The sequence below is a fragment of the Enhydra lutris genome, unplaced genomic scaffold (genome assembly GCF_002288905.1).
Source record: "Enhydra lutris kenyoni isolate GAN:26980312 unplaced genomic scaffold, ASM228890v2 scaffoldscaffold13, whole genome shotgun sequence".
Lineage (NCBI taxonomy): Eukaryota > Metazoa > Chordata > Mammalia > Carnivora > Mustelidae > Enhydra > Enhydra lutris.
In genome coordinates, this window is record NW_019154097.1 from 40,135,844 (window position 1) to 40,154,270 (window position 18,427).

General features: G+C 57.1%; 1 protein-coding gene across 2 annotated transcripts in view; it reads left to right on the forward strand.

Annotated features, from left to right (window-relative positions):
- The window catches only part of LOC111145672 (calcium voltage-gated channel subunit alpha1 B), a 184,449-nt gene that overhangs the window by 70,381 nt on the left and 95,641 nt on the right, over positions 1-18,427 (forward strand). For both annotated transcript variants that reach the window (XM_022500758.1, XM_022500759.1), the window contains exons 12-16: positions 3,691-3,803; positions 7,834-7,946; positions 10,096-10,227; positions 10,458-10,530; positions 17,577-17,694. In XM_022500758.1, coding sequence (XP_022356466.1) covers positions 3,691-3,803; positions 7,834-7,946; positions 10,096-10,227; positions 10,458-10,530; positions 17,577-17,694 — 549 coding nt within the window. The remainder of the gene's footprint in view (positions 1-3,690; positions 3,804-7,833; positions 7,947-10,095; positions 10,228-10,457; positions 10,531-17,576; positions 17,695-18,427) is intronic.

Sequence of the window (18,427 nt, forward strand, 5' to 3'; positions counted from 1 at the left end):
CTGACTTGCCCATGTCCGTGAGCCTAAGGACAGGCCATGAGCATCTGAGTCATGGCTTCTTTTGGCCCTGGCTACGTTCCAAGGAGGAAAGGAGGAAGGTAACCGGCCCCTGGAAGAGGCCCCTTGCCCCTCTCCAGGGACCAGGGCTGACCTTCTAGGACCAACAGTTCATACGCTAGGGCTCTGCAGGCCATGGGGAGCCTGGTCGGGGTCTGTGGTCCCACCTCACGAAAGCTATAGAGACGAAGGCTCGCAAGTAGTTTACATGCTCGGGTCAGGACTTCCGCCTTCCTGTGACCCGGGGTTAGCTACAGTAACCCTGCTTGGTGTCTGGGTCTGAGGTGGACACATGGCCTATTTTGGGTTCCCCTTGCTCTGTCCATGGGAGCCCGGTGTGCCTGAAGCCACCTGACGTGGCAAGAGAGTCTTTCTTCCAGAGAAGAGCCTCCTGGATGTGAGTCCCAGCCCTGCCGGGCCAGCCGTGCTCCCCTCCGTCAGACCGCCGAGCCCATCAGCCCTAAGCAGGAGTTCGGGGCGCCCAGGCAGTGTTCTTAACGTGGTCCAGACCGATGTCTCCATGGCCCACCTGAAAACGGGGAGGAGGGCTGGCAGCTGGGGTGCAGTTTCCCAGACTTGTACTGAAAGCTCTTGCTGTCTGAAGGGGAAGGATTAGGGGCAGAAGAAGCCAGGGGGGCCCCTGGGCGCTCCCGACAGGCAGCCTGGCTCGGGGTCCCCAGGGCAGCAGAGTGAAGTGACAGCTGCTCTCGCCCCTAGTCCCTGTGTCCTGGGGTCTGTCCTTTGGTGTCTGGGGACTTTGCTTGGGACTGAGGTTAGTACTTCTCTCAGGACAAAGTCTCCTCCCCCTTGAGGGTTGGGTAGGGAGCAGGGAGGGGGGCTTCCTCTTGACCCGGCCCACAGTGTGGCTGTTCCCCGGGCTTCCTTGCCAAGCCTTTCCTTCCCGTGGAAGAAGCTGATGGTGCCCTGGCAGCCCTGGGGTCCCTCCCGGTTTCCTGGGGGTGTGCCACCTGAGCGTGGGCCTGCGAGTGCCCAGGGGCTGGGCCAGGCCACAGGCATCCTTGGCCACGAATCCTTCCCCTTGCTGCCTTGTCTTCTCTGTGGCTCCCCGGGAATTTCTAATTCATTGGCATGACCTAGGGCAGAGGTGGGTCTATGCAGCATTGGCCTACCTGGGCTCCATGCCCTGGGCTCTGTCCCTGGCAGCTGGGCTAGAGCTGAGGAAGGCCGATCCGGCCAGGCAGGGCAGGTCTTACAAGAGACAGAGGCAGGGGCGGAGGTGGGGGGGTGTTGCCACCAGGACTAGCTTCCCTGGGGCTCCCCAGAGGGCTCGGCCCTGAGACTGGCCAGCCTGCAGAGAATGGGTTCTGGGCATGTCTGCTGTCTGTCCCTCCAGGATTCTCCCCCTGCCCCCCGTGCCCACCAGAATGGCTGAGACGAGCTCAGCGGGGAGGAGAGAAGGGAGGCAGCTGGCTGTTGGGCCTCGTCCTCCTCTGAGGCCCCTGGCCTCACAAGACAGGCTTGAGTGCCCTCTCCTCCATCCCGCATTCCCCCAGCACCCTGTCCTGTTACCACGATACCGAACACTGTCAGTTCTCTGCCTCTGCTTCCCCCCTTGGCATGTGACGGCTTAGAGAGAAGGGTCCGCTCTGTCTCCCCTGCGAGTTCAGAGCAGCACCAGCTTCTGAGAGCTGAACCAATTATTCAGGAGTGAACGAATGCATACCCCTTCTTGGCCTCGGAGGGGAGGCTAAGCATATGGCGCTGAGAGAGAGTGAAGAGCAGGCAGGACTGGGTGGTTCCTGGCTCCGGCTGCTCCCCTCCTCAGAGGACATCTTACCATTGGCACCTCCGGTGCTGGTTCCCTGCACGGCTCTCACTTGGATCTCCCAGGAGCGAGACCAGTGACCGGAGTGCCAGAGCTCCAGGGTCTGGCATGTGGGCGGAGGCTGTCCCGTCTTCATGGCTTCTTCCTCTAGGATATGAGCCCTCTGAATGGGGCAGGTGCTTTGTGACCTTGGGTGGAGGGCTCTGGGCCTCGGTGGCCGAGAGCCTGGGATCTGTGCGGGTTGTTGGGGTGTTCTGAGCTGGACTTGGGGGCAGGAGGCGCTCCCCACCCCCGTCACGCCTGCTGTTCGGCACAGCCCAGGTGTCAGTCGTGCAGGCCTGGCTGCAGTGGGCTCTTCTGCCTGGGTCCGTGGGCTTCCATGCCTGGGACACCGGCTTCCCAGCTTCTCCAGGGAGTCCGCTGTGCCTTCTTCTTAGCCTGGCTCAGTGCCTTAGTGAGTGCTTGGCTGGCTTCAGAGGCTGGGCGTGATTATCCCTGTACTCAAGCCAGAGTAGGGGTAGTAGGGGTCCCACAGCTGAGACCTGGGTGCATACAGATCACTGTGTGTCTGTGTGTGGGCGGTGGGCTGGTGTTTTCTGCTCTCATGGAGTCTGGCTACTGTAGGTCCGCCCCTGGCTGTGGCTGCCAGCAGCTCTGTAGGGTCATGCTTGGTGGAGAGGGGTGGAAGAAAGCAGATGTCGGGGTCTGGAGCTGTGGGGTCCCCTCTTCTATTGTCTGTTCTATTAGAAGCTGCTTGAGCTCCAGTTTCCCACTGCTCTGGCTGCCAGAGGCCCCAGAAGTGTGGGTTGGTGACTTTCCAGTGCCTAGACCCTGAAGCTTGCCGTCCACTCCTGCTCATGGCCTGTACCCTCGGGCGCAGGCTCTGCCCCGAGTCCTGAGCTGCTTTCCTGGCCCCTGGCACTCGGGGACCAGAGGCCGTGGGGCTTGTGGGCCACTCTATGAAATAGCAAGCTGATTGCAGCCCAGGCCCCGGGGAGGAGGATCAGAGACCGTGACTTTGTTTTGCGGCCTGCACGGCCGGGTTTGGCCAGGGCAGAGCCGGCTGCGTCTCTTGCTGTCTGGTCGTCCTCGCCGTGTCACTAGGGCCAGGGCTGGTGTCTTGTGTGCCTGGAATTCCCAGCATTGCTCTCAGGTCCAGCATGGCCTCCCTTTGGTCCTGGGACCCTCGAGGGTCCACACCGCCAGGGACAGGACTCCGGGGTGAGGCAGGAGGGGGTGCCTGCAGGAAGGGGAAGGCGCCCGCGGGAGCCTCTGTGTGACTCAGAGTGAGGGGGCGGCAAGCGTTGGCGGTTCCCAGGAGCCTTGTGCTGGCCGGGCCAGGCAGTGCTCAGGGGGGAGGCGGACACACGAATGAGATGAAGACCAAACACAGTGGCGTGGGGGTTTTGAGGAGATGTCTCGCGGAAAGACGGGGTGCTTCTGAGAAGGACACTGAGGGTCTCCACTGTGCTCAGGGCCCGGGGTGGGGAGCAGGCCTGCAGGCACAAGGATGGGTAGCGGGCCATTCTCCAGGGTGTGCTGCGTGGCCCCAGTCCTCACTCCTGAGCCCAGTCCCAGGACCTCACTTCCTGTGGAGCCCGTCTCTGGGCCGTAGATGGTGGGCACGCACCCTATTTCAGACTGGAACCAGCGTCTCTCTGTGCCCCTCCCAGTCCCAACCCTGATCACTGTTCTCTGGAGCGGAGATCTCTGGGCTCAGGGGCCACAGACCATGCCTGCAGGGCTCAACCCTGGGAGGGCCCAGAGGTCTGGTGTCCTCCAGTCTGGGCTGGAGCCAGGTGGGAGGAGGCTGAGAGCTAATCCCCCTCTTCTCCGGCTTTTCCTAGACTTTGCAGAGTTTGTTTTCCTGGGTCTCTTCCTCACAGAGATGTCCTTGAAGATGTATGGCCTGGGGCCCAGGAGCTACTTCCGGTCCTCATTCAACTGCTTCGACTTTGGGGTGAGTGAGAGCCTTGTGAGCGGTGCCAGCTGGGGCCAGGCTGTAGAGAGTGCACACGGCCCACTCCTTGCTTGAGTGCACACGGCCTCCTCCTTGCTCGAGAGTGCACACGGCTCCCTCCCACTGGGCTGCACCCAGTGCATGCTGGGGTCTGGGCCTCAGGACCTGGAGGCAGAGTGTACGGTGCCCCTGTGTGGGTCAGGAAGGCTTCCTAGGGACAGGGAGGGGCCGTTGGACCAAGGGGAGGCCTGTTCACGCTCTGACTTATGGGGGGTCAGCAGCAGGACCTCCTCCATCCCACCCCTGATTCTGTCCATAGAATCTGTGCCTGGTACAACCAGCCTTCAAGTGTGGCCCTGCTCCCCAGACGGCTCAGTGTCCCTAGAGAGCTCAAGGGGGCTGTGAGCCCAACCCCTCACTGTCCTATAGATCTGGCTCTGGGCGGCTTGGACAAAGGCTTCAGGGGCTGCCTGACAGGGCCGTGATGGTCTGGCCCTCCTCATGGGTGCTGGCCTGGGTCCCTTCACCAACCTCTGCAGGTCGGGGAGGCCTCAGAGCAGGTGTTCCCAAGACTCCCTGGGACAAAGCCCAGGAGGTTGCACAGGCTTTCCCAGGCCAAGGGCTGTGGACGCCTCCCTGCTACCGTGCCCAGAGCCCAGGGAGGAGCTCCGACCCAGGGGAGGCCCCAGTGAGAAGTGGCTGTTCGCCCTGAGGAAGGCTCCTGCCTCTGCAGCACCCTGAGGAACCAGGGAGCCTGGGCGCAGGTGCAAGTAAATCTTCGACTGGAGCTTCACAGCGATGCTGACTTTTCCCGTCAGTGGAGATCCAGGGCGATGCTGACAGGGCGTCAGTGGGGCTGACGGAATGCTGTGTCTGTGGCTGTTAGACCTTCCGAAGGATGCCCACTTTGTGGACAAGGGGCTGCAGAGGTCGCTGCCCAAATACTTTGTGGAGGAGGCAGCGTGGACCCAGGGGTTCTGGCCCTGGAGAAGTGGGTGGTCACCATGCAGCACAGCCTGACCTTGTGGGGATGTAGGGCCGTGGCTGCCCAGGGTGCACCCTGAGATGTTTCCTGAGATGGCTTCTTGTCCCCTGCTTTGTCACGGGGAAAGGCTGTGGTGCACACAGGCCAGAGGGACCTGGCGAGGGTCACGAGATCACCAAGAACCCTTGATCTTATAAACGTGTCTGTGTCTTCCGGTTTGAACTAACGGGATCCCAGGATGTGGGAATGATTTGCGCAAAGGTGAACAAACTATTCCAGAATTTAGCAGCATAAAGTAAGTGTGTATTATCTCACTTATTCTGTAGTCAGGGGTCCACGCCTGGTTTATCTGAGTGCCTGTGGCCCAGGGTCTCTCGAGGTCACAGCGTGTCTGACAGCTGGGACACGGCCATTCCAAGGATTGAATAGGGCAGGAGAATTTGCTTTCAAGCCCGTCACATGGCTGTTGATGGGACTCAAGACTAGCTTCCAGGCTCACTCATGTGTTTGGTGGCCTTAGTCCCCAACACGTGGGTCTCTCCCCAGGCCGCCTGAATGTCCTCATGATGTGACAGCTTGTGATCTGAGAGAGAGACTGACAGTACCCAAGACAGAAGCCACAGAAACCCAGTCTCGGAGAGACGACCCATCAGTTTTGCATATTCTATTTGTCAGAAATGAGTCACTTGGCCCAGCCCATGTTTGACAAGGGGTGGGAAATACTACCCAGGGACATGAACCCCAGGAGACAGGGTTGCTGGGGCCCACAGTCCACACTCTGGCCATTCCTGATGTAAAAGGCACCCATGTCCTCCCTCTTCCCCAGCCGCCTCCCATCTCGGGGTTGTGTCGGAGTCTCTCCATCCACACCAGGCCCAGGTGTGGTCGGGAAGCCCCACGAACAGCTGCCCAGTCCCTCCCCATCTGTGCACCCATGGAACTAGAGAGACAAGTTGTCACCCACACGGTGATGAGATGGCCCAGATGGGCTGCTGTCAGCATTCCTGTTCAGAGGGGACAGTGGGACATACAAAGGAGTCTCTGGCCCACAGCTGTTCAGGAATCCGGTGTGGAGAAGTTGGAGGTCCTGAGATTAGTTCTGAAGGACTGGGATGCCCTTTGGGCTTCTGGTTTTGGCGTGTGCATCACCTTGCTCCAGGGAAGTGAGCACATGTCTTCAGCTGGGTGGTTCTCTCAGCCCACTTCCTCCCGGTAGAATTTGAGGAATCCGAAGGCCACTTTTTTGTCTTATACTGTCGGTGTCCCTTTCAGCCCAAGCTGGTGATGTTTCTGCATAGCTCAGTCTTTTCAGAATGTTGTGGGTGTGCTGTGACCCTTCTGCCTTCCACTTGACAGAAGCTCCCCCCACCCCGACTCCTGTGACAGTCCCTTCCCCGTGCGGTGTCCGTGCTGAGATGGCTGAGGCCAGCACACGTTAGTGCCCTGGAGGACTTGCTGTTTGTCGAGCTGATGGCCGGGGCCGTCTCTGTGGGGCTGGGCGCCCAGGGCGTTGCCATTGTGCCCTGACTTCCTCTGGACCGTGCCATTGCCTAACTTGACACCCTTTGCTGTCTGGAAAGGCAGAATGTTTCCAAAGCTGGCAGGTCCTGGCAGACAGCACTGCCCTCTGCCCTCTTCTCCACACCGGCTATGGGCAGCACCAGGACCCCAGGTTGCACCGGCAGACTCTGCTTGGCGATCTCTGAGACCTCCCGGTCCATGTGGCAAACTTTGTTCTCTTCACACAGCTGTGGGCAGCGGTGTGGCCGAACTTCCTGCTGGCACCCAATAGGGCTCTGCCCACTTTTCTGCAGTCCCTCCTTGTCCAGAGCCCATGGATACGCTGGGCTCACTGATGTGCCGTTCCGTGCCTGTTCTCTGGCTCTGAAAGCCACTCCAACGTTGGAGAGTGCCCCACTTCTGTCTCCAAAATGTGCATTGTTTTTTTCTTGATGCCTAACAAATTCCCCCAAAGTTTAGTGGCTTAAAACAACTGACACTGGTTCTCTCTCACGTCTGGGTGGGGAGTCAGGTGTGACTAAACAGGGGCTCCAGTTCTCAGTCTCCCACAAGACTGTAGGAACCACAGGCTCTTTGGGGCGGGGAGCTCACACCTAAGCTCCTGCTTTTGGCCAACGGCCCTCAGTCCCTGGTCACAGGGGCCTCTCCCCAGGCTCCCTCATGTTCTCCATCACAGCAGCTGGGGAGCTGCAGCAGAGCTGAGAGCACCAAGGAGGAAGCCAGTCGTTGTGACCGAGTCTCAGAGGTGACAGCCCATCACTTCTGCCAGTTCTGTTTGCTGGAAGTGAGTCACCAGGTCCAACCCATCCCTGAGGGACAGGGCTATACAAGGTGGGGTACCAAGTAGTGGGGATCCCTGTGGGCCATCTCAGGGGCCGTCTCATGACCCACAGTAAGAACACAGATTGAGGAAACGGTGAGCTCGAGCCCCAGACTGACGCCCGGCTGCTGTGTGCCTGTGGAGGTGCCCAGGCTCACCGAGGACAGCTGGCAGCAAGCTTGGCCCGTGTGCTGTGCTGCCATGTGCAGCTGCTGGGCCATCCTCTTGCTGGGCTGGTCGCTGTCAGCAGGACGTCAGCTGTGCTCTCAACAATGCTCCTGTGTTCGACGTGGAGACATATGCAGAGGGGGCTGTGGATGTGGGGGTCCCGTGAGCAGTGCCCCTGCCCGAGCAGACATGTGGGTTAATGGACTAGCGGTAGACTACACGGGGGTCTCTGGTTGTGGCCGGGGCCATGGTCCTGGCATAGTCACCAGTTTCTCCGAGCCGCGCGCTGATCAGGTTTGCAGCTGGCTGGCTGGGAAACCAGTAGGCCGACCCTCGCTCTGCCTCCTGCGTGCCTGTGGTGTGTCCAGGGTGGGCGTGTTGGGGGGCAGGTGAGCACTGGGCCTGGGGCGTGCTCCCAGAGGGCATCGGGAGCTCATGTGCGTGGGGGCTCCCACGAGATCCCAGGTGCTTCTTGCAGAGGTGCAGGTGTGGGCCGAGTGGGCGTGTGCCTGAGGCGGAGCCTGTCCCCCACACAGGTCATTGTGGGGAGCATCTTTGAAGTGGTCTGGGCTGCCATCAAGCCAGGAACCTCCTTCGGGATCAGTGTCCTGCGGGCCCTCCGGCTGCTGCGGATCTTCAAAGTCACGAAGTATGTTACCTGTGTGCTCCCGGGTAGGGGATGGGGAGCGCAGGTCACGTCTGAGACTGAGACACACCGGGCGCCTGTTACCAGGAACGTGTGGTGCTGGCCTTGAACCCAGCTGTCTGGAATCTCTTTTTGTGCTTATAATTGGCTTAAATACAGAAGAGTTTACAGAGCACCCGCCCAGCACGAGTTGTCTCGGCCGTGGGGGCCGCATCTGTGCTCAGGCTTCTGCAGGCTTCCGTGCTGCCGGCAGGCTCCCCAGTTCTCCTGAGCTCGCTTCCCGCAGCTTCCTACTGTCCTTTTTTGAAACCAGCAGTCCCGTCTACTTTGTTTCGTCAACTGAGAAAAAAGAAATGATCACGTGGAAGTTTTTTTCCCATCATCCTGCCCCAAGTCTGCCCCCTCTGGTCAGCCCCGACCCCAGGGAGGGAGGGAGGCCTCAAAGGACTCTGACCTTCTGCCCCAAGCCAGCTTGGTCCCTTCGGGGTTTCCTTAGAGGCTGCGTTCCCAGGCCGGCTTTCTCTGCCCTGTGCCTGTCGCGGTCTGCTGAAGCGGTGGTAGGATGACAGCCACAGGCCTGTGTCATCTGTTCTATCCCACTGGGTCCCTTAAATAACCTGGACGCCAGTCGCTCCGTTTTGTCTCCGATGGGGCTGAGGCCAAGGCGGCAGAGTGATGCCGCTCCTGCGCGGGTGTGGGCCCTCTGCCACGGTTCTAGTGCTGGGAAGAGGGGGTGCGTCTCCCTCTGCAAAGGCCACTCTGCCCTCAGCAGGTTGGGGCGGTGGGCACACAGCATAGCAGGGACCACGCCTACCCTGAATCCTGGACTCCTGCTGCGTGAGTGCGTAGCCCACACACGCTCCAGCCCGATTTCCACGTGGTCTCCCCAGCAGCTCTGACAGTGGTAGGACCCAGGGAGAAGAACTGTCAGCAGTGAGCCTGTGCATGGGGCCCTGGGGCTCTAGGTCATCCCTGCAGTGACCTCTCAGAACCCCACGGATCTCCCCAGGGTACAGGGGAGTTCTGGGCTCTTCTAGTCTGTTTTAAATCCCAGCCTGAGACCACTGGAGGACACAATGATGTCACTGCAGGAGAGTCTGGGCCAAGACTTGGGCCCTGCTGGGTCCACGGACCCTGCTGGGCGTCTCGTGGGCCATGCGGCCAGTCCTGTCACGTCCCCATGCCGTGAGGTGACCGCGAGAGCACCCTTCACCCTGCTTGCGGGGACTGGTGTTTGAGGGGCTCTGATACCTTCCAGAAGCCAGGCTGCTGTCCTGAGGTGGGCTGGCTTTTCCAGAGTTTTCCAGCCCATCTTCCATGAACCCTCAAGTGCCTCGTAGGAGAACCCATGGAAGATAGGCGAGCCTCTGTGCTGTTGGCACTTGGGAGGACAGGACCTGGGGGCCCAGGGATGTGCAGTGACTGCTGTTTGTCCTGTCACACCCACCTTCCCAGGCCGGTGGAACCGCTGTGCAGAGACATGGGTGTGTAGAGTGTTTTGAGCTGGCTGGAGGCAAAGTGCCCCCGCCTCTTCTGGGGAGGAGCTCTCCAGACGCAGGCAAGGGGTTGGACCTACGGTACCCAGCGAGTGAGCTCTCAACAGTCAGCCTACCGCAGACTCCAGTGGGGCCTGTGTGCCATTGGGTCCCGGTGCATGAGATGCACCCGGCGACGTGGCCTCTGGCCTCCAGGAGCATTGTGGGAGTGCGATGGAGGGGTGGGCGCTGTGGGACGCCAGGAGATGGTCTTAGAGTGCCACCCCGCATCCACGCTGCATCCTGGGCCCAGGGGGGAGGGGCGTTCACACTGGGTTATGCAGGCCGTGGGCTGATCACCTGCTGCAGCTGCTTCTCCCCTTGTGGTCCTCGTGGAGGCACCCGGAAGCTGCTCGGGTGTTGGGGGTAGAGAGGGACCGGGCACCGTTCCACCAGGCAGAGGGATGGGCAGGTTCGGGAGATGAGGGTGAGTCGGCCACCCCCCGGAACCCCCAGGGGAGGGGTCTGGAGCTCCAGGGATGTGCCCTGGGCTCCAGGTGTGGGGTCCGGGAGCTCAGGAGGTCCCGGAAGGCACAGGGGTGACTGTGAGAAGCCCGGGGTGGGGCGTGGGCAGGCGGGTGGGCGCAGCTGGCATGGACGGACCCCCTGCCTGACAGGTACTGGAGCTCCCTGCGGAACCTGGTGGTGTCTCTGCTCAACTCCATGAAGTCCATCGTCAGCCTGCTCTTCCTGCTGTTCCTCTTCATCGTGGTCTTCGCGCTGCTGGGCATGCAGCTCTTCGGGGGCCAGTAAGTGGCCCGGGTCGTTGGGGGCTGGGCTCCCTCCGGGGAGGCAGAGCTCAGAGCAGATTTGCTGCCCGGGCCCCCTCCGCCTGTCTTCCGCCTGGAGGTCCCCCCAGGGGGACGAGGGTGCCAGGCACAGAGCCCACCCGCAGCCCGGGACAGCACCGCAAGTTGAGGTGCCTGTCCCCTGGCTCCTGATGGGGCAGTCTCCTCCCAGGACTTCTTGTTTTTCTCAGGTTCAACTTTAAAGATGAAACCCCAACAACAAACTTTGACACCTTCCCTGCAGCCATTCTCACCGTCTTCCAGGTAAGGCTCCAGGCCTGGGGAAGGCAGACTTCCCGGTCAGTGTCTGCACCCCCAGGATGGCCAACATTTCAGACCGAACTTGTTCCCCAGAAGGGAACAAGTGGGAGATGAGCCTAGGGAGGTCTCTAGTCCCTGGGACTTTGCCATCAAATCCAGAGCCTGGGTCTGGAGAGAAACTGGGTCCCAAGAAGCATGTGTAGTTCCCTGGGGGACTCAAGGGTCCTGTGGCCACTGGGCTTCAAGCCACCGACGTGTCCCCCAACGCCTAGGACCTGGAGTCCCAGCTGTCTTTTACGCTCTGCGAATGACACAACAAAGCACACCCATGCTTCTCCCTCCTGTCTGTCAGGCCCAGGGGTCCTTTAGTTCTCTTTTGTGTCTGGAGAAGGGGCCCGCCACAGCTCCTGGGGAAGCCAAGGCTCTGGGCCCAAGTCATCTGTGAGGCAAACCTTGTCACTCAGGCCGTCTTTGCCCTCTTGGAGGGGTTTCCTTTTGGAGACTCTCTTGGTTGAGCCGTTTGCCCCCTTGCAGGGCTGCAGTGCCCCTGGTGCCCGCTATGCCTGGCCCCACCGGTAGGATAATGCCAGATGCTTCTGTCTTATGAAGCCTCCTTCGACGCCATGCTTGCAATTGAGCGGGTCGGGGCAGGTTGTTGTTTTGCCCAGGATGACACTTAGGGAAGCCCAACAGGCCATGTGTGCTCAGGCTGGTGTCTCAGCTTAGCCCCTGGCCTCTGGGGCTGCCCTTGGCCTCCAAGCTGGGGCCTCTTGCAGAGGGTGGCCACAAGCTTTCCTGTTCAGTGCGCTCTGCTTAGTGATGGTGATGGGAAGGAGTTCCTTCCTGCTGTGGGGCACCAGGGGTGCCCTGTGGGATCTCGAAAGTCAGGCAAGGAGGCTCGGCAGGAACGTGTCCAGACACCATGGTAGGAAGGTGAGTAGAGTCAGGGCAGCAAAGGCACGGGGTCCGTGGCAAAAGGATTGGGGCTGGTGGATGTCATGTTGGATGGGCCTTCCAGGCCAGGCCAAGTGGCTGCGTCCGGCTGGCGCTGTCTCAGAGGCTCCCAAAGCAGGGAGGTGACGTGACCCACAGAGCTCTGCTTTGTTCTGTTGCAGGAATGGAGTGGGATGTGGTCGTTTAGTGGTGGTGGTGTGGGACAGAGGGGAAGAGGAAGCCAAAGTTAGAGGAAACTGATGGGCTCTTCTGGTCAGATGGTGTTCTGGTTTGGACCTCGGACCCCTCTGCTCTGGAACACAGCAATGAGGTAATAAATGCATCTAGAAATTCAAAGGAGCCAGCCAAGTAGAAAACAAACTGTGGCTGGAAATGGAACAGTGAGGAGAGATGCGGAGACCGGGCTGCTGGGCTGTGGTCCGAGTGAGGCAGACGGGCTGGAAGCATTGCTGTGTGGCCTGCCCGATGCGGGGCTGGGGAAGGTGTGTGACCCTTTGAGGAGCAGAGCTGAGAGAAGGTGACCACGGCTGGAGGAGGCCGAGAAGGTCACAGGGGCAGATGGCTGTCCCGGCCAGGCCTGCACTTTCCATGGACGGTGCTGGGCCAGGGCCCGAGACCCCAGGATGGTGAGTGCTCTTGCTTCTGAACAGGGCTGGAAGGGGTAGGGAGAGTGTGTGACCAGGAAGAAAATAACATCAGGTCCGCTCATGGCGAGTGTGCAGACTGATCCGTGGTGATGCTAACCCCATGAAGAGGGCCAACCCCTGCAGTCGGAAGGTGAGCTCGCTCCTGAAGAAATGGGAGTAAGAGCATGGCACAGGTGACAGACCCATGTGGTGTTCGAGGGAGAACTTGTAACCCATAAACAAAATTATGAAAGAAAATGCCTGAGAACCAAGAGCAAGTTAATATGAAAAAGAACTAAGTAGAAATCCTAGGTGTGGAAACTACTGCTGCGTAAATAGAAAAGTAAAGGTTAAATTATACCCCGGACACGACCAAAGGAAGGGCAGATGAGCTGGGAGATGTGGGGGGACTTAGGAGTGAAGCTCCCATGTCGGGTGAGAGAGGGGGCTGCCAGCGCTGTTCTGGCGAGTCTGAGGGCTGAGTCCTTGGGGGGCCAAGCAAGATGAACAGAAGTAATGTCAAACCTAGATGTGTTGTGATGAAGAGAAAATCTTAAAAATGACCCTAGAAAGCATCTCCCCACAGAAGAATGACAGTCTGAGGGTCGGGGAGGGAATGTGAAGTCCTGGGGTCGGGCCACCATGGCCCCAGCATACTGGCCGAGAGAGCCGGGACTCAAGCACGAGGGGGAGCTGGCCGTGTTCAAACGCAAATGCGGAGGGTTACCAACCGCCCGGTCGCCGAAAGCACCACAGACTCCGTATGTTTAGTAAAACCAACGACTTAGAAGAAAAAAAAATAACATTACACTAACCCACGAAGAAATGAAAGACCTGAACTCTTTCAGAAATTGAATGATTAAAAATCTGCTTACCCAAGCTGCCATGTTCTGGTAATTTTATGAGTGAATTCTATGAAAATTTAAGAAAGACGTTATTCCAGTTGTATGCGGATGACTCCAGAGAAGACAAAAAGGAAGGTACCGGCTGGCTTTATGAGTCTAGAATTACCGTGATAAAAAACCCTCACCACACTAATGTGGGTCTGCTGCTTGTGACTTACAGGAAGAGACCACAGCAGGGGGTGGGTGTAACACAGCTGAAACTTTTATTGCAGTAAATAAGGAGATCACAAGGAATACTTCCCAAGCCAGGACTCCATGTAGGGGTGAGCGGGTTCCTTTGGGTTAGGGTTCAGATGAATATTCAGAAAGGGGAGCTTTGTCAGTGGATAGACTTCTCCCTGGGGAGGAGGAAGGCAGCGGGCATAAGGTCACACGTGCATACTCAGGACACACGCACTGTATGTTGTGCTCATGGGGTCTGGGCTCCAGCATAAAGTGTGACTGCAGACGGCACGGGACAATTTGGTTATCCACAGAACACAGCAGGCAGTGGGATCCTACTTTGTTCCATATTTGAAATGAGTTTGTAGACTAAGACCTGAATGTGAAGAGCAAATCTGAAATTTTAGAAGGTGCACAGGAGTGTAACGGCACCAACTCAAGGTAGGGAAGTCCTTCTTAACATACAAGAAGCACAGATCATAAAGGAAAACATTGACAAATTTGACGGCTAAAATAGACCTTTCTGTGCATCAAAAGACACCATGAAAAGGTTTAAAAAAAGTCATAAACTTGGAGAAGACATTTCCACAGTATTAGAATAATCACTGACGTGTCCAGGTCTGCCAGTCAAAGAGAAAAGACAATGTCATAGCGAGAGACAGAGTGTAAACCTGTGGCATCTCACAGGAGGGGAAGCTGGGCTGACGAAAAAGCCTGTGAGAACCATTACCAGTGCTGCTTGAGATGCAAGTTAGACCCACCACGAGACAACCTCTCCACCCATCAGCGGTGCAGAAGTTAAGAAATCCAATACCAAGTTTTAGGGAAGATGTGGAGAAATGGAGATTCCTCTATGCTCGTTGGGTTGGTCGCCCACTGGGGTAGAGTAATGTCATAAAATCTAATAACTAGAACTTGCATATGCGTGCTTCCTGTTGTGGGTCTGTGCTCTGCAGCGTCTCCCGCCAGGCCACACAAGGAGACGGGGAGGCGTGGGAGACAGGCATTGCAGTGGAGCATTCCTTAGAGGAGCAAATAACTGGGTGTTGCCAGCGATGCCCATTGTCACAAGCATGGATAGGAAGAGTGTGTTGTGGTTTCTGTACAGCAGGAACACGAATGACCTAGAATTAAATGTGTTAACTCGGATGGATCTCACAAGTATAATATTAGGCAAAAAAAGAGCAAGATTCAGAAAAATACACAGCATATGATACTACTTAAATAAGGATGAAAACATGAAAAACAATATCGTCTATGGCATCTATGCAGTGAAAATGGAAACGCTTGCCTGCGAATGAGGAAGACCGGATGCAGGCGCCGTGCCACTGGGAGGCTGGGGGCGTTCCAGTGGGGGGATGCCTCTCCCTTTGACGGCTCTCAAGCCCGGTAGTTGGTACACAGAGGTCTGCTGGGAATTCCCCATCCTTCCTTTCTAAGTGTTTGAAAGAGGACTGAAATAAAGCGTTGAGGGATACAAAAAGTTAAACAAAGTAGAAATTATCCGCAAGAAAGCTGGTATGATACTAAGATCAGCCAAAGTTCAAGTTAAGGGAGAAAAGCTTTGGTAAAAATGAGTGCGTTCCATAACAACAGAAAGAAGGCAGTGATCGTGGGCCAGCATGACCTCACAGCACCCTGAGCAGCAACGGATAGAAGCCTGTGGACGTCCCCACCTCACACGAGGTTTGGGATACGTTTCTGTCGAAACGTAGGATGAGGTGAGGCCTGTGGAGCTCTTCACCCAGTGGACGGTGAACGAAACAGTCTTCATTTGGGACACAGAGGACGGTCATGGAAACTGACCACTTGTTAAGTCACCCAGGAAATTCCTACAAGTATTGAGGAATTGTCATCCTGTAGAGCACATTCTTAATGGAATGTAAATAAACATATCATGTGTAAGAAGTTGTTTGAAACCTTCCCCAGATTTGAAAGCTGAAGGACCGAGCTAAACAAGACTCCACAACAGACTCACAAAATGGTTAGATGTGAATTATGACATTCAGACTTATGGAATGAGACAGAAGCGATACTTAGAGGAAAACCTACAACTTTAAATGCAGTCATCAAAATAAAAGGAAGACTGGAAATAAAGTAGTGATGTTCTTGTCTTAAAAACCTAGAAAAGTGAACTGGTAAACAAAAGAAAAATTGAAAGCAGGAAAAAATGGTTAATAACACAAAAGTAAAACACCAAAATGGCCAAATCGTAAAAAACTTGCTGTTGGGGGGACTAATACAGTAGACAGCATCTCGGCAAGACCAGCCAAGAGAGAACGCACAGATGAAAGCTAGAGACTGGGGGGGAGGCACGCATGCAGGGAAGGGAGAGATTATTTTAAGTCCCCAAAAATATTATGGCCAGAGATTTGAAAACTAAGGGGAAACATGCACTTTTACAGGAAAAATTCAAACACATAAATTAGCTCAAGAAGAAATTAAAAACCTGAATAGCATTCTAACCTGCCCTGGGCCTGGCACAGGTGTAAGGTGATGTCCTACCTTAGATGTCCTACCTTAATGTCCTACCAAGGACATAAAATTCACTTGTGCTGCTGAACACAAGACCAACAAACAAAAATATAGCTTTCCTGTGACTTAACCATTCGATTGAAAAATTCAATTAAAATGAAATATTTCATTCTAGAGGCAACAAAAGCTATAAGGCACCCAGGAATCTAGAAACAGTATGTAAGCCTTTTATGGGGGAAATTATGACTTGTTATCAAAGGGCCTACAGATCTGGGTACACGGGGGTATATTTATAATGGGGAGGGAGGCCCCAAAGTGGCATAGGCATCTGTTCTCCTAATTTAATCTCTTGGAATTCAGCATATTGATAACGCGGAAGACTCAGCATCAAAGAATCGCCAAGACAATTCAGGAAGGTTTACCTTACCATGGGTGAGAGTTTTCATGAAGCTGCGGTGGGAGGGTTGGGATACGAGGACGAAACACCAGGAGAGCAGACGAGAGAAGCCAGAAACATGGCCAGGCTCAGTGGGAGGCTGGCCACAACAGGAGGAGGGGCCCAGGATAGTTTAAGCAGTAGGTCTGTAAAAGCTGGCTTTCCACTGGGGCAGAACGTCGGTCTTCATCCCCACGCGTACCCAGAGCAGGAAACACAGGCTCTAGATGGATTAAAAACCTAACTCTGAGAAACCACACTCTACAATGGTTTGAAGAAAATACAGAAGAGTATTTTTATTGCCTTCTAACGGAGAGGAATTTCTTAGATGCGTGGCACTTGGTCATAAAGCAGAAGCCGGGAGCTCTCCAGTGAGTAGTTCCTGCAGACAGAGGGCGGGAGCGAATGGGGACACTCTCGGAGGTCTCGAGGTCAGGGCGAGGAAGACCAGGCGTCTGGGGAGGCCCTGGAGGACGGCCCCTGATCAGCTGGCCCTCTCGCTCCTCAGCCAGCAGCAGTGTCCCCGCAGGCGTCGCCTAGGACGCCTCTCTTCAGGGCAGAGGTGCACGTGGCCTGCCTCCTGGCCGTCCCCTGTGTGGGCAGACCTTCTGTGCGTGCAGTGAGACTCAGCTGCACAACCTCGGGGAGAAGGAAGGCAGCGGCGTGTGGGGGAGGGCCTGAGGGACACTGTGCGCTGGGGGTCGGGAGTCAGGGGGTCTGTGTGCCTCGTGTGCGTGGACTTCAAAGATACGATCCTGGGTGAGGACGGCAAACTGATGAGTGGCGTGTGTCGTCTGACGCCTTCCCGGGAGTGTTGGAACATGCGTGGTGAGTTTGGTTCATAGACACGTGTGCCGTGTAAGTGGAATTCTACTGACGTGGTTCCTCACCAGGTTTGTGATTGGGTCATCTGTCGGGAGTGACCCCGGCCAGTGGGACCTGATGCCCACGGGACAGATGTGAGCAGTGTCCATTTTGATGGGTGGACACGTGAACGTCTCTTACGTTCTCCTCCTGCACTTCCCCACATATACGGCAGCAAGGAGAGACCTGTTTCCTGATGGGCAGGGACTGCGTCTAGCCGCCCTCTTTGCTGGACCCACTGTCTCCCAGACAACATCATGGCCCAGGAGGCTCTGGGGATGGGAGTCTGGCCTCCCCAGCCCGGCCCCCTTCCCCCAGCTCACGGCTACGGTTCTCCTCCTTGCCTTTGCCCACCTTTCCCTTCGGCTTGGTGCTCCCTTCTGTTTTTGGCCAAAAAGCTGGAGTGTATGCGTCTCTCGGGGCCTGTGTCTTTCTGGAAGTTTCTCTGGAGGACTGTGGGCCACTTTGCCCTCCAGAAGCGCTGTCCTCTAGCAGCCTGTGTGTGTATGCGCACATGTGCCCCGGGCTCTAGGGACACAGCCGTGTCTTGACCCTGAGCGTGCACCTGCGTGTGCCCGTGGGCGCAGGTGGTCAGGCAGGCGTGCCCTGCGGTGCTGTTCCCCACAGATCCTGACGGGAGAGGACTGGAATGCAGTGATGTACCACGGGATCGAGTCGCAAGGTGGAGTCAGCAAAGGCATGTTCTCCTCCTTTTACTTCATTGTCCTGACGCTGTTTGGAAATTGTATCCTTCTCTGGGGCTGGGGTGCAGCATGGCTAGTGCTTGGTCTGGGTCTGCCTCTCCCTCCCCCCCGCCCCGCCCCCGTGGGAACGGTGTGGCTCCTCCCACAGGGGAACTGGCTTAAGTATACACAGTGAATGTTCTGCAGGCAGCCTGAGCCGGGGGGGATCTGGAGGCTGAGGGAAGCACATGCCACACGTCGGTCTGCAGAGGGGACGGGACGGTCAGGGGCAGGCGCAGGAGGGACGCTGTGGGGAGACATGGGCTTTGAACCCTGATGGCCGAGGGTCTGGTCTTGTTTTGTTGGCCCACTTTAATTCAGTAACTAAATTTTGACACTGCTCCCTGCTGAACGTATCCTACCTGCAGAGAAATACGCAGCGAGGTTTCCCGTGCTGGGAGCCTGTTGGGCTCATGTTTCAGGACCTCGGGCCAGGAAGGTGTGTGTGGGGCCAGGGAAAGCCCAGGAGCTCCGTGGCAGCTCTGCCCTCAGTCCTGCCACCGGGGAAGAGGAGGCTTCAGGGTCAGGACGTAGGAGGAGTGTAGTGGGCCAGGAGAGGGGGCGTGGATGTGGGCCCACTGCCCGGGAGGGAAATCCAGGCTGAGCAGGGACACTTGGGTCCTTAGAGTCTTCTGTACATCAGAGCCCCCGAGTGGTTGACGTGCAGGTTCTAGCCCACAAGGATGACGCCGCAGGCTCCCCCGAGAGTGCTGGTGCCGAGGCGGTGGCTGGGGG